The 16,159-nt window shown below is 44.5% G+C and overlaps 1 protein-coding gene across 1 annotated transcript in view; it reads right to left on the minus strand.

Moving 5' to 3' along the window:
* The window catches only part of col7a1l (collagen type VII alpha 1-like), a 54,451-nt gene that overhangs the window by 32,735 nt on the left and 5,557 nt on the right, over positions 1-16,159 (minus strand). The window contains exons 2-8 of the mRNA XM_078234636.1: positions 15,803-15,973; positions 13,326-13,468; positions 11,509-11,638; positions 9,200-9,316; positions 7,847-8,002; positions 3,589-3,705; positions 999-1,145 (exon numbers count right to left, since the gene is read on the minus strand). Of these exons, the coding sequence (XP_078090762.1) occupies positions 999-1,145; positions 3,589-3,705; positions 7,847-8,002; positions 9,200-9,316; positions 11,509-11,638; positions 13,326-13,468; positions 15,803-15,973 (981 nt within the window). The remainder of the gene's footprint in view (positions 1-998; positions 1,146-3,588; positions 3,706-7,846; positions 8,003-9,199; positions 9,317-11,508; positions 11,639-13,325; positions 13,469-15,802; positions 15,974-16,159) is intronic.

A 16,159-nucleotide genomic window follows, 5' to 3' on the forward strand; every position in this document is an offset into this window, starting at 1 on the left:
GGTGGTGGGCTTGGTCCATGGCAGGTGGGGGGGCGGGGAGGTGATTTTTCTGGTCTGTGTATCTTTTAATTTTCATTTACACAGACTCCAAGAACAGGATCTGTTCTGAATTCTTCCTAGAAAATATATCTCCATCGCCCAAGAGATATGGATACTGGCATTGTGGCTGGGATTCTTCATATTACAGAGTTCCTGATCTTGGAAAAACTGTGAGAAAGCTGTTGCTGTTCCTAATGACCAGTTCAAAAGGCCAGTTCAGTGCATCACTTGTCAACTAGACCACATTTGACCACTGAAAAACCTGGTCCTCAATCTAAGAACAGTTTCCAATGAAAGCTTGCAAACATGCCCACACAAGACTGCCACATGCACTTTGGACACATTCTGCTGTGGATTCTTTGCTGTTATATAGCACTGATATAGCAGCTTTAACATAGCAAAATGTACCAACATACTCCACAAGAGTGAATATCAACCAACCCTGACAACTGGTCACAGGGCTATTCGGTGAAAGACTGATTTTAAGGAGAGTCTGAAAGGAGAGAGATAGAGAATTTTCGGGAGAGAATTCCAGAGATTAGGGCCGAGGCAGCTGAATGGCGGAGTCAATTAAAACTGGGACTGTGTACGAGGCTTGAACTGGACGTGCGCAGGGACCTCAGAGGGAGATGACAGAGGCAAAGAAGGCCGAGGTGAAGCCATGAAGGGATTTGAAAGCAAAGATGCAAATCTTTAAACTGTGGCATTGCTGGAATAGAACATAGAACATAGAACATTACAGCGCAGTACAAGCCCTTCGGCCCTCGATGTTGCGCCGACCAGTGGAACCAATCTAAAGCCCCTCTAATCTACACTATTCCAATATCATCCATATGTTTATCCAATAACCATTTGAATAGGGAGCCAACTGTCGGCCAACAAGCACAGGGGTAAGCATAACGCACAAAACTACGATTTCATTGTGTGCTGACAGAAGACATAGTACAAAAAATACTTACAAGTCTTCGTCTTCCCAGAGACTACTGGGCCTTCGATATCACCAAAGATTGGGTTGACAGTTACAGTGTATTCAGACCCAGCCTGTAGACCCTGGATCATATAGAACTGGTAAGAATCACCCAGATTGACATTCTGCAAGTCTCCCTCTGTCGATAAGAAAATACAGCAGCAGTGATGATCAGACTAAAGCTCAACGTTCTATAGCTTTAAAGACTTTGTACAGAATTTGTTTCCTTTCACCGTGTCAGTAAACATTATTGTCTGCACAAAACGTGTCTACGGAACAATCTATCGACATTGTTAACAAAAGCAACTTTATTATTTTGTCCTTTCCTTTACCCCTAAACTTTGAATTTTTCACAGCCAAGGAGAAACGTTTGAGTGACCGCACTGTCTAAAGTCATTGTAGAACTTGTCTAAGGACCAAATTAATTAGAAGTACAACGACAGTAGATTTCTTACTGCAATTGCTGTTGCAATACAGGATTGTTAGTCTTTCAAAAATAATTTCCATGTTTTGGGCCCTATTGGTTTTATATTGACGAGTATTTGTTTTCATGTTCGACAGAATTACATAAAAAATTGTAAGCAATTTTTAAAATTCATTTGTGGGACATGGGCATCGCTGGCTGGCCAGCATTTATTGCCTCTCCCAAGTTGCCCTTGAAATTGTATGGCTTGCTAAGTCACTTCAGAGGGAAATTCAGAGTCAACCACATTGCTGTGTCTCTGGAGTCACATGTAGGTCAGACTAGGCAGATTAGTCAGACTAGGCAGATTTCCTTCCCGAAAGGACATTAGTGAACCAGATGGGCTTTTCCGACAATCGACAATGGTTTCATGGTCAGCAATAGATTCTCAATATTTGTACTGAATTCAAATTCCCCCATCTGCTGTGGCAGGATTCAAACCTGGGTCCCCAGGGTTACGGAGTTAACTTTGGTAATGGCACGTAACCCAAAAATAATGCCTCACAGTGCCAGGGACCCGGATTCTATTCCAGCCTTGGGTCACTGTCTGGGTGGACTTAGCACATTCTCCCTGTGTCTGCGTGGGTTTCCTCCAGGTGCTCCAGTTTCCTCCCATAGTCCAAGGATATGTGGGTTAGGTTGATTGGCCATGTTAAATTGACCCTTAGTGTCAGGGAGACTAGCAAGGTAAATACATGGGGTTACAGGGATAGGGCCTGGGTGGAACTGTTGTCAGTGCAAGTTCAATGGCCAAATGGCCTCCTTCTTCACTGTAGGGATTCTGTGATTCTATTCTATGATAATTTAGGAATGGGGTGGCTTCAATGGAAATAAAAATGGACTAGCAATTCGCTATTGCATGTTTTACACTACTGCACAAAAAAAATCAAAATTTCCCCCAAGATTTGTTATGTATGAGGTGCTATTTAAGACCATAATAAGACATAGTAGCAGAAGTAGGCCATTCGGCCTATCGAGTCTGCTCTGCCATTCAATGAGAACATGGCTGATCTGATATGATGATCCACAACTCCACTTTCCTGACTTATACCCATAATTCTTGATCTCCTTACTGATTAAAAATTTGTCCATCTCAGCCTTGAACATACTTAACGATCCCGCCTCCATAGCTCTCTGTGGTTAAAACATTCCACAGATTCACTACCCTCAGAGAAGAAATTCCTCTTCACCTTCAGTCTTAAATGGACAACCCGTTCCAGCCAAGAAAACATTGAATGAAATGCCCCGGATAGATCAGTGGCCACGGTTCTAAGAAATGCTCAAGAATGCTCATTGAACAGAAGGCAAGTGTTCTGTCCATTGACGGAGTGATTACAGCTCCCTGGCCTCTCTCAAGTTGCTGCCTTAATTGCAACAAATCAAATCATCCTGGGAAACACAGAGTTCCTCCCAGGTACTGACAAAGAGTCATATTGGACTTGAAACACTAACTCTGTTTCTCTCTCCACAGATGCTGCCAGACCTGCTGAGATTTTATGATTTTCATCCTGAATTGGATGGAGAAAAGGAGATCCCACACGGCAAGGATGAAACTTGTAAATGAAATGTCAAACAATATTTATACAAAGAATATCTTTTCAGAACAGGAGGGTTGCCCTGGGGTGGCACGGTGACACAGTGGTTAGCGCTGCTGCCTCACAGCACGAGGGACCCGGGTTCAATTCCAGCCTTGGGTCATTGTCTGTGCGGAGTCTGCACGTTCTCCCCGTGTCTGTGTGGGTTTCCTCCGGGTGCTCTGGTTTCCTCCCACAGTCCGAAAGACGTGCTGGTTAGGTGAATTGGCCATGCTAAATTCTCCCTCAGTGTACCCGAACAGGCACCGCAGTGTGGCAACTAGAGGATTTTCACAGTAACTTCATTGCAATGTTAATGTAAGTCTACTTGTGACACTAATAAAAAAACTTTAAAAGCTGTAATAGTACTGTGAGGCACTTTAACACAAAAATTGTTATCCCAGCTTACATCAGTTAACTGATAGCTGTTCACCAATGACTAAACTTGGGACTATTGGGATGCCCACACTGGATTTACACTCACCAACCACTGATATAATACAATAATTATTATGACCGAGCATACACATTTAAAGGAATAGTACCTGAAGATCCCCAGGTAAGTCTGTAGCCAGTTGCGCCTTTCACTGGAAGCCACTTTGCCTGCACGGTATCTGTCATGGCATTCTCCAAGATTAGTTCCTCTACTGCCATGAGTTTCACTGCATAAAAGAAAAAGATTTTCTTAAACCCAAACTCCTACCCTAATATAAACACGCAAGCATGTGGCAGCATGGTGGCTGTGTTCCATTTACACCCATTGCAGACACTGAATTATAGAGAACTTATCCATTATTAAAGAGTGATTATTGTGCACTTTAGCATTTAGATAATGTCAGCAATTACTCTTACTTCTGAGTCAAAAGGCTGTGGGTTCAAGTCCCACCCCAGATACTTGAGCACGTAATCTATGTTAACACCTCAGTCCAGTACTGAGGGAGTACGGGACTGTCAGAGGTGCTGCTTTTCAGATGAAACATTACCCTTTCAAGTGGGCATAAAAGATCCCATAGTATCATTCAAAAAGCAAGGATAGTAATGGACAAGGATGGACAAGGATGAGTGCTGTCCTACGGGCAGGGTGCTAAATTGGGGGAAGGCTGACTATAGCCGGATTAGGCAGGATTGGTGGATGTTGATTGGGAGAGGATGTTCGAGGGTAAGTCCGCGTCTGGCATGTGGGAGTCTTTTAAGGAACTATTGATAAGGCTGCAGGATAGGCATGTGCCTGTAAAAAGGAAAGATAGGAAAGGTAGGATTCGAGAGCCGTGGATAACCAGGGAAATTGAGGATCTGATTAAAATGAAAAGGGAGGCGTACGTTAAGTCCAGGCAACTGAAAACAGATGGAGCTCTGGAGGAATACAGAGAGAGTAGGAAAGAACTCAAACGGGGAGTTAGAAGGGCAAAAAGAGGTCACGAGATGTTCTTGGCAGGCAGGATTAAGGAGAATCCTAAGGCATTCTATTCATACATTAGGAACAAAAGAGTTGTCAGGGAGAAAATCGGACCTCTCAGGGACAAAGGAGGGGAATTATGCTTAGAACCCAAGGGAATAGGGGAGATCCTAAATGAATACTTTGCATCGAAGGAGAGGGGCGTGTTAACCGGGAGTGTCTCGGAGGGAGGTGTTGACCCGTTAGAGAAAATCTCCATTACAAGAGAGGAAGTGTTAGGTTTTTTAGGGAACATTAAAACTGACAAAGCCCCAGGGCCTGATGGCATCTATCCTCGACTGCTCAGGGAGACGAGAGATGAAATTGCTGGGCCTCTGACGGAAATCTTTGTCGCTTCTTTGGACACGGGTGAGGTCCCTGAGGATTGGAGGATAGCGAATGTGGTCCCGTTGTTTAAGAAGGGTAGCAGGGATAACCCAGGAAATTATAGGCCGGTGAGCTTGACGTCCGTGGTAGGGAAGTTGTTGGAGAGGATTCTTAGAGACAGGATGTATGTGCATTTAGAGCGGAACAATCTCATTAGTGACAGACAGCATGGTTTTGTAAGAGGGAGGTCGTGCCTTACAAATTTGGTGGAGTTTTTTGAGGAAGTGACAAAAACGGTTGATGAAGGAAGGGCCATGGATGTCGTCTATATGGATTTCAGTAAGGCATTTGACAAAGTCCCACATGGCAGGTTGGTTAAGAAGGTTAAGGCTCATGGGATACAAGGAGAAGTGGCTAGATGGGTGGAGAACTGGCTTGGCCATAGGAGACAGAGGGTAGTGGTCGAAGGGTCTTTTTCCGGCTGGAGGTCTGTGGCCAGTGGTGTTCCGCAGGGCTCTGTACTGGGGCCTCTGCTATTTGTGATATATATAAATGATTTGGAAGAAGGTGTAACTGGTGTAATCAGCAAGTTTGCGGATGACATGAAGATGGCTGGAATTGCGGATAGCGAAGAGCATTGTCGGGCAATACAGCAGGATATAGATAGGCTGGAAAATTGGGCGGAGAGGTGGCAGATGGAGTTTAATCCGGATAAATGCGAAGTGATGCATTTTGGAAGAAATAATGTAGGGAGGAGTTATACAATAAATGGCAGAGTCATCAGGAGTATAGAAACACAGAGGGACCTAGGTGTGCAAGTCCACAAATCCTTGAAGATGGCAACACAGGTGGAGAAGGTGGTGAAGAAGGCATATGGTATGCTTGCCTTCATAGGACGGGGTATAGAGTATAAAAGCTGGAGTCTGATGATGCAGCTGTATAGAACGCTGGTTAGGCCACATTTGGAGTACTGCGTCCAGTTCTGGTCGCCGCACTACCAGAAGGACGTGGAGGCATTGGAGAGAGTGCAGAGAAGGTTTACCAGGATGTTGCCTGGTATGGAGGGTCTTAGCTATGAGGAGAGATTGGGTAGACTGGGGTTGTTCTCCTTGGAAAGACGGAGAATGAGGGGAGATCTAATAGAGGTATACAAGATTATGAAGGGTATAGATAGGGTGAAGAGTGGGAAGCTTTTTCCCAGGTTGGAGGTGACGATCACGAGGGGTCACGGGCTCAAGCTGAGAGGGGCGAAGTATAACTCAGACATCAGAGGGACGTTTTTTACACAGAGGGTGGTGGGGGCCTGGAATGCGCTGCCAAGTAGGGTGGTGGAGGCAGGCACGCTGACATCGTTTAAGACTTACCTGGATAGTCACATGAGCAGCCTGGGAATGGAGGGATACAAACGATTGGTCTAGTTGGACCAAGGAGCGGCACAGGCTTGGAGGGCCGAAGGGCCTGTTTCCTGTGCTGTACTGTTCTTTGTTCTTTGTTCTTTGTAGTTTTCCTTTATGTCACAGTCACACATCCCTCAGGCAACATCACTATCTGGTCATTAACACATTGCTGTGCATGGGAGTTTGCAATGTGTAAATTGGTTGCCATTTTTCCTACATGACAACTGCAATTTTAATAGTGCTTAATTGGTGATGAAGGGCTTTGGGACAACGTGAAAGGTGATATATCAATGCAAGCTTCTTTCTTTATGTCCAGGTTTAAATAACTGGTTTTGTAAACGCTGGAACCTTGAGCTGATTAAAAGCAGCAGCACTAGACGTAGAGAATTGGGATTGACACTGTGCCTTGTGACACGAGTAACGGATGAACCAAAGTGTTTGTATCAACTTACATTCCATGTTATAATCTTGAGTATTCCAGGTCGAGTGGGGTGAAAGGCCAGACTCTGGATCCAATCTAAAAGCAGTTAGATGCTGCGACGAACACCATTCTGCAAGAGGCTGGGCTTGTTGGACAAACTAGGGGTGGCACGGTGGCACAGTGGTTAGCACTGCTGCCTCACAGTGATAGGGGACCCGGGTTCGATTCCAGGCTTGGGTCACTGTCGGTGTGGAGTTTGCACGTTCTCCCTGTGTCTGCGTGGGTTTCCTCCAGGTGCTCCAGTTTCCTCCCACAGTCCGAAAGACGTGCTGGTTAGGTGCTTGGCCGTGCTAAATTCTCCCTCAGTGTACCCGAACAGGCACCGGAGTGTGGAGACTAGAGGATTTTCACAGTAACTCCATTACAGTGTTAATGTAAGCCTACTTGTGACTAATAAATAAACTTTACTTTACAACTATTAGCCCCTCATCTGTATTTATCTCTGAAAATGATTTATTTTCTTACACAAAGCTCTGCAAAATGAGTGCCGGCCCCAGAATTTACCCTGTGCTGAGTAATCCCTTCAGGAAAGATATCTGGATAAATATTGGACTGGGGAGTAGATTGGATTTTATGGGGACAGAAATGATCCATCATTGAATGGAACGCAGCAGATATTGTGATGCTGGAGCTTGCCAGCTCGGGTTAATGGATGTGGTGGTGTCAATAGATACAGCGGAGAAACTGAAGGACAATTTTTCAGGAATCTGTGGCGCTACAAGATGTTGAATAACATGCTTTTGCTAGAATGCTTGAAGAACGAAATTTGAAGTGTGATATGAAGGGAAGATAATCCAAGTGCAAATATCCTAAAAATGGTAGAAGGATTCAATATCACCTCTGATCCTTTATCCTATCTGATTGGAAGTTCTTCAAACTTTAGGCTGGTGGTGTATTAATCGGTGGGAAACCAATTCCATTTAATTTGATTAAATAATTACCATTTATATCTCCCTAAAGGAAATACCAAATGTTATGCAAGTCATGACATTCAGCTGTGGCATTTCAGAGCTAAGTTTATATTATTTACCAAACTGTGCGTCTAATCTGACTAATTTTGGACTGCTTAAGTTTAATTACGATGGTGCTGCACTCAACACAGGAGGCAAGTCATTTACATTTCAGTGCTCCTCTACACAGTAAATATTAACGATTCGCTTTACATGTTCTGCCGGTGGTCGACACGGGGTCACTGGGGCCCTCGGGATACACAGCGTAGATGCTGATGGTGTAATCCTTGTCCTCCTGCAGATTGTCTATCAGGTGAGACGAGACATCTCCTTTGATATTCTGCTCATAGGCCAGTCCAGGTCTGTTGACTGAAGGGCAAAGTGGTTTTAGTGCGGGAAAGCTGCTGAGAGCCTCATTTATACTTCACATCTTCAAGGATCGCTATCATTCTGGTGAAGGGACTAAACTCCGTGTTGTTAACAGATACTCATTGACACTGTGACCTCATTACTTTTCCACTGAAAAGTTTGACACTTTATTGAAAATATTGTGAAAATGTAGATCACCCGGGTCTCTAAACACATAGATGGTAAATGTTAACATCGTCCTCACACATCCATATAAGGCAGACCCTGAGCTTCATCTCTATCTGTGCTGCCTTCAATTATGTGCGTGTTTGTGTGTGCATGAGTGTGTGTTTCCGTGTGCGTGTGAGTGTGCATGTGCATGTTTCAGTGTGTGTGTTTGTATCTGAGTGTGTGTGCGCATGCATGTGTGTGTGCATGTGCGTGCACATGTGCGTGTATGTGTTTGTGTGTTTGTGTGTTTGTGTGTATGCATGTGTGCAAGTGCATGTTTGTTTGTGTATATGAGTGTGTGCACATGGTGTGTATGTGTGCATATGTGTGTGTTTGTGCATGCATGCATGTATTTGTGTGTATGTTTATAGATCCCAGCACAGGGATGGCATTCAGCTATGATGGTGTGCACCATCGAATTGCCCCTGATACTCATTATTTAAGCTGACACATCATGATTTCCCAATTGGACGGGGCACCGTTAACACACCAGCTGAAGCAGAGCTTTGCTGGGCAACCAATGGAGCAGCACCGCAGTGACATTTGCAAAGCTGTCTATTCTGGCAAATTGCTGGACTGATCCAGTCCAAAACCTCCCTCCAGCCACAATGCCACTGAAAGACCATAGAGTTGTCAGCCAGACCATTTTTAATAAAACAGTGACAAATAATCAGTCGGCTGCGGTAACCTTTCTTTTAATTCTCCTTCCTTCGAAATTCTTATTTAAACAATGGACAGTGATGACATTGGTTGGTATTACTCCTCGCACATCAGTAAATTAGATTGGCAGAAAGGAAGGTAATAGTATTTGTTGCCACAGTTTGAGTTTTAATAAAGAATTCTAATGGTGCCTCCATTATTAAACAGAAAGTCAACATCTGTGCTTCTTTTCTAAGTTGCAGCTAAAAGACCAACCATCATCATCCGTTTCTTGTTCTTCGATTACAGAACCTGAGGGTTAAGCTACAGATCTTTCCTAAATCTTACTTCTCGGTATGTAGATCTTGTAACCCACTAAGGGCTCCAGAGGAAGAGTCCAGGCCACCTTCAGACTAAACAACCCTCGTTCTATCACGCGGTAGTTAGTCACACGAGGCAGGGCACCTGCAATATATCAGAAAGAAAAGATCAAAGTATCAGTGTGTAACTATCCTGTGGCTCCAATGTCAACGGTTACTGTACAATGATGTTACTTCATTAACCACAGTTGCTCAACACATATAGAGTAACAATAGACAGGATGGCATGGTAGCACAGTGGTTAGCACTGTTGCCTCACAGCACCAGAGTCCTGGGTTCAGTTCCGGCCTTGGGTGACTGTCCGTGTGAAGTTTGCATATTCTCCCCATGTCTGCATGGGTTTTCTCCAGGTGCTCCGGGTTTCCTTCCACACTCCAAAGATGTGCAGGTTAGGTAGATTGGCCATGCTAAATTGCCCCTTCAGGGGGACTAGCAGAGTATATGGGGTCACGGAGATAAGGCCTGGGTGGGATTGTTGCTGGTGCAGGTGTGGAGTTAAAATACTCATATTTAAAAAAAATCATGCCTTCCCTGTAACAGCTTGTGGGAATGTTATCAGTCGTAGATCTTCAAGGGAGCTTTCAGACTAACTTTACTTTGCATAGGCCTCATAAAATTCTGCTTTTTAACCTTCACCGGAGGGTGAACAAGATCAGATTTTTTCCATAACAAATACCAAAGGCGAGATATCACATCAGGCTCATGGTATTTTTGGGGCGGCACGGTGAAACATTGGTTAGCACCGCTGCCTCACAGTGCCAAGGGCCCAGGTTCGATTCTGGCCTCGGGTTACTGTCTGTGTGGAGTTTGCACATTCCCCCCGATGTCTGCATGAGTTTCCTCCCACACTCCAAAGATGTGCGAGTTAGGTTGAATGGCCTCGCTAAATTAACCCTGGTGTCAGTGTATGAGGGATTACAAGAATAGGGCCTGGGTGGGATTGTGGTCAGTACAGACTTGATGGGCCGAATGGCCTACTTTGCAATGTAGGAATTTTATGATTCTATGATATGGGAATATGTTATGCAAATGAAGGATTAGCAGAAGTCAATTTTTCATCGAATGAGAAAGGGTGAAAAGGCTGGATTTAATTGGCGAATATGTGTGTTAATGAAGGATGTGAACAAAACGCTTGTTCCTGATTTGCTGTAATTTACTTTAACTGATAAGTTCTTTCTCTGTGACATCAGAACCACTCCAGCCATTTCAATGGAGGGGGGGGAGTTCTCCTTGTGCGCAAGTAATTAAAGACCTTGCATTGGATGCGTGGTGTCCAGTGCTGTTTGTATTAAGAGTCAACTAAGTGTGATAAAGGTTGCTGGTACCCAAGGATCTCTGACACAGGCTTGATGGGCCGAATGGCCTCCTTCTGCACCTTATGGATTCTACGATTCTATGATCTGATATTGCTGTCCATTGTTACTCTATTGCGCTTCCTGATTTCACTCCTGAAAGGCCTGCTTCTAACTTTAAAAAGAAAACAAAAGAGACTTGCATTTATATAGCACCTTTCATAAGCACCAGATGCCTCAAAGCACTTCACAGTCAATGATGTACTTTTTGAAGTATAATCACGGTTTTAATGAAGGAAACACAGCAGTGTTTTTTTTTTACACAGCAAGCTCCCACAAACAGCGAGGTTACAATGAACAGATAATTGGACGTTGAGGCCAAAGGAGGGACAACTCTCTTGCCGGCAGCCGGGAGCCTGATTTAGCTTTTCATCAGGAAGACAGCAGTATGGCACTGCTCAAGCCCTAGTGTGGGACCTGAACCCATGGGGCAGCACGGTCGTAAAGTGATTAGCACTGCTGCCTCCCAGAGTTCGATTCCCGGCTTGCGTCACTGTCTGTGCGGAATCTGCATGTTCTCCCCGTGTCTGCGTGGGTTTCCTCTGGGTGCTTTGGTTTCCTCCCACAGTCTGAAAGGCGTGCTGGTTAGGTGCATTGGTCATGCTAAATTCTCCCTCAGTGTACCCGAACAGGCGCCCGGAGCGTGGCAACTAGGGGATTTAGCACTTGGTTAGCACCGCTGCCTCACAGTGCCAAGGGCGACTAGGGGATTTTCACAGTAACTTCATTGCAGTGTTAATGTAAGCCTATTTGTGACTCTAATAAATAAACTTTAAAAATTCTTTTGTGACCCAGAGGTGAGACTACCACCAACTGAGCCCAGGTTGAAAAGATGATATGCTGTTGTGCTGGATTCTCCCACTAGAGGGAAAAGTTTACTTTTATCTCCTCCTATCTTTCATCATTTTTAGACATCTGTTCTTACTTGTTTTCCCGCTGGCAGTGGTGAGGTCCCCAATCTCATCTGCATACACAGCGACCACAGTGAAGGAATACTCGGTGCTGGGTTTCAGGTTTGTCACAAATATCGCATGCTCATCACCATCTATAACAATCTGCCATCAAAAACAGAGGAGAAAACTCCATCACCACTTCATATACAGCACATTGTTATCCACAAATCTTTGGTGTTTACTATTTCAGATGATGGGATCAAGACTCACGCCAAAAGGAACATAACAGAAGCTGGGAACAGCATCAGGAAGAAATGGGTGGATGACACCGAACTTGGATTTATAAACTCAGCTGACTTGAGGAAGATTCTTCCTCCAGCGATCTCAGGAAAGGACGAGCAGATGAAGAAGTGACATTTAGTTTCAACAGCGTGAGATTCCAATGAGGATGTAAACATAGGAACATAGTAAATAGGTGCAGGGGCAGGTCATTTGGCCCTATGAGCCTGCTCCACCATTCATTATGATCGTGGCTGATCATCAAACTCAAAAGCCTGATCCCACCTTCCCCCCTATATCCTTTGATCCTCTTAGCCCCAAGTGCTATATTTAACTCCTTCTTGAAAACGTACAATGTTTTGGCCTCAACTGCTTTCTGTATAAATGAATTCATAGGCTTACCACTTTCTGGGAGAAGAAATTATGTCCATCTCAGTCCTAAAAGGTTCACCCCTTATCCTTAGACTATGACCCCTGGTTCTGGACACCCCCACCATTGGGAACATCCTTCCTGCACCTTGTCCTGTTAGAATTTTATAAGTTTATATGAGATCCCCCCCTCATTCTTCTCAACTCCAGTGAATATAATCCTAACTGACTCAATCTTCTTCATACATCAGTACCGTCATCCAGGAATCAGTGTGGTAAACCTTCTCTGCACTCCCTCTATCGCAAGAACATCTTTCCTCAGATAAGGAGACTAAAATTGTACACAATATTCCAGCTGTGGCCTCACCAAGGCCCTGCATAATTGCAGCAAGACATCGCTGCTCATACATTCAAATCCTCCTACTATGAAAGCCAACATGCCGTTTGCCTTCTTTACCGCCTGCTGCATCTGCATGCTTACCTTCAGCGGCTGGTGTATAAGGTCTCATTGCACATTCCCCTCTCTCAATTTATAGCCATTCAGATAATAATCTGCCTTCCTGTTTTTGCTACAAAAGTAGACAACCTCACATTTATCCACATTATACTGCATCTGCCATGCATTTGCCCACTCACTTATCTTGTCCGAATCACACTGAAGCATCTCTGCATCCCCTCCACAGCTCACCCTCCCATCCAACTTTGTGTCATCTGCAAATTTGGAGACTTAGTTCCCTCATCTAAGTCATTAATATACGTTGTGAATAGCGGGGTCCAAGCACCAACTTGTCATCAATTTGATGGATTGGTAGCAAGCTCATCCCAGTCATTAATGTCAATGCTGCCATGCTTCAGGGAGAGTTTCAGAGTGTTTTTAAAATGTGTTCTTCGTGATAGCATTCCCACAAAAGCAACATTCATTTATTGAAGGCTATTAATGCAGAAAAATGTCCCAGCTGCTTCACAGCGATGTTAAGTTAAACAAATGGGGCATCATTACTTATAACATTACCATTCACAGTATGGGTTAGAGTTATGAAACAAAACACCTGACTGAGTGCTATTTGCTGCCTTCATTCCTTCCGATAATTCAGCTGCTTTCAGCTCCCCTCGGATGCCCCTGCCTCCCTGAGTCAGTTACTGTTAAATGAAGAGGCTGGGTGCAACCAATATCACCCACCTGTCTCTCTGCCCCTGGTACCAGCCGTCCGGCAAATGAATATGGGCTGATGACAACTCTGTAGCTCATCACGTCTCCTGTAGCTGGAGTCCAGGACAGTCTCATTGAGCTGTAACTCAATTCACTTATCACCAAGTCCCGGGGGCCAATGATTTTCTCTGCCACTGGTGAGAAGAAGGGACAGAAAGGATTAGATTTATCTATCGCAAGGCAGTGAGAGCATTCATTACCATAATGCTGCTCTGCCTCTGTCCTATTTACTTACGAGTTCCCTTGAGAGGTGATATTTATTTCAAATTTCCTTTCATTTCCCAGCATTCTGAGTAACACCTTTAAGAAGGTCTGGATGAATGTCTGATTAGCAGGGGAATTGCAGTTTATAAGGATAATTAGCGAGACAATCCAACACTTTGCAAAACATAATTGTTCTTCAGCTGCTGACAACTGGGAGATTCTGTGCCAAGGAAGGCAGCCCATTACAGAATGTAGAGTACAGGCTGGTGAGCTAGAGTTTTCAGGAAAGACTTTTAATTCCCGGCCGAACCTGCTTCCCTGGGTGTCCGATAATGGAAAGTCCGGTGGGGACCTTGTGCACCTTTTGTCTTCATCATCATGACTATCTCTCCACCTCCGTAACGTTGCCTGGCTCCATCCTGCCTCAGCTCAGCTGTTCCAGTGTTAGCTCCAAGCTTGAATATTCCAGTTCTCTTCTGGCTCTCCATAAACCTGAACTCATCCAAAGCTCAACTACCTGCCCCCAAACTCGCATCGAGGCCGCGCCATCCCTTGTTCTCACTCAGCGACACTGGTTGCTAATTGTGTATCAATTGTGCTCAACTGTATTCAGGTGATTGGCATTAAATGCAGTTTTACACAAACACTTTTAAAGAGACATGTTTTGAAACTGTGGGCTGGTTAAATTCAGTACATGCTTGTAATTTTTCACTCTGTAAATAAATGCAAAACCAAGTAATGTTTGGTTCCAGTAACATCCTTCACCAAGGGGCTTTCTGGAGCATAAATGTGTGTTCCCAATCCAGGGCCACTTCAATTTTAAAATTCTCATCCTTGTCTCCAAATCTTTCCATTCTGTTGCACCTCCTTATCCCCGTATTCACTGTATCCCAATATATGAGACGATAATAAATCAGATCAAATCAAATCTCCAGCCTTGCAATCCTCCAAGGTCCCTCTATTCCTCCAATCCTAACCTCTTGCACATCCCACATCTGCACTGCTCTCTCATTGGCATGTGTGCCTTGAGCTGCACAGACCCTCAGTCTCCCTCACCTCCCTTACCTCTCTCTCTTTGGGCGGCACGGTGGCACAGTGGTTAGCACTGCTGCCTCACAGCACCAGGGACCCAGGTTCGATTCCGGCCAAGAGGAGGCAATGGCATAGTGCTGTTATCGCTCGACTATTAATCCAGAAACTCAATTTATGTTCCGGGGACCCGCCACAGCAGATGGTGGAATTTGAATTCAATAAAAAATATCTGGAATTAAGAATCTACTAATGACCATGAAACCATTGTCAATTGCTGGAAAAACCCATCTGGTTCACTAATGTCCTTTAGGGAAGGAAATCTGCCATCCTTACCTAGTCTGGCCTACACGTGACTCCAGAGCCACAGCAATGTGGTTGACTCTCTACTGCCCTCCAAAGGCAACTAGGGATGGACAATAAATGCTGGCCAGCCAGCGACGCCCATGTCCCATGAATGAATAAAAAAATATTCAAAAAATATTTTAAAATACTGTCTGTATGGAGTTTGCATGTTCTCCCCATGTCTCCCCATTTCCTCTGGGTTTTCTCCTACAGTTCAAAGATATGCAGGTTAGCCATGCTAAATTGCCCCTTAGTGTCAGGGGGATTAGTAGGGTAAGTATGTGGGGTTACGGGGATAGGGCCTGTGTGGGATTGTTGTCGGTGCAGGCTCAATGGGCTGAATAGCCTCTTCCCGTATTGCAGGGATTCTATGATAATCTGTTCCTTTCAGCTACCTGCCCGTCCTGTTACCTCTTTACATAGCTTGGTGTCAAATTTTGTTCGGTTGCACTCCTGAGAAGCACCTCTGAAAAAGCTTTACTGCGTTTATCGACGCTTTATAACTGCGAGTTGATGTTGAATCATCATTCAGGCAGTTCAATGAAGGCCTGCCCATAAGCAGTTTAATTATGCAAATTGGAGTCCTACATCTGAGTAGGATGCCAAATACAATTTCCAGCGATTCAGGAAATGCCAATTCCTCTCCCTCCAGTCACTGAGAGAGCAAACACTGGCCCTTAAAGGAGTAATCTGGCAGCGTAAATCCACGCTCACTTGGAACTGGATTGAAACTGTCCGAATCCATTTCATCTGGAACCAGCAGGTCTTCTCCCCTCTGGGATCCAGGATTTAATTCTGCAGTCTAGGGCCAGGCATTTCCTGGAGGTGAAAATACGCTGTGCCGTACTGCTCTGCTTTGACAAGTGTTCCCATCGTTCACAGTTACTTACATGGTGCAGGCCTCATTGGCCGAGGAGGTTCTGAAGCTGTGAAACAAAGTCTTCTTGAAATTTTGGCCAAAATGGTGTTGAGCAGATGAAACTCCTCCACGAATAAATAATACTCTTCGAATGGATCAGAGGCAATTCTCTTCAGTTCATTTTTATCTGCACTTTTAATTCCTTAAAGAAGAGTAAGGACAAGAAATACGTTATGAAGATACATTCATTTAAGTCTGAATCCATGAGCCTTAATGCCTGTTGTATATTATTTTGTGGTTATCGGCATCGCCTAGCTAAAATGCTTTAAATCCAGGGAATGGAACAGTTTGCATTTGAAGCCCCCAGTGCCAGCATTCCAGGTCAGGC

The sequence above is a fragment of the Mustelus asterias genome, chromosome 19 (assembly GCF_964213995.1).
Source record: "Mustelus asterias chromosome 19, sMusAst1.hap1.1, whole genome shotgun sequence".
Lineage (NCBI taxonomy): Eukaryota > Metazoa > Chordata > Chondrichthyes > Carcharhiniformes > Triakidae > Mustelus > Mustelus asterias.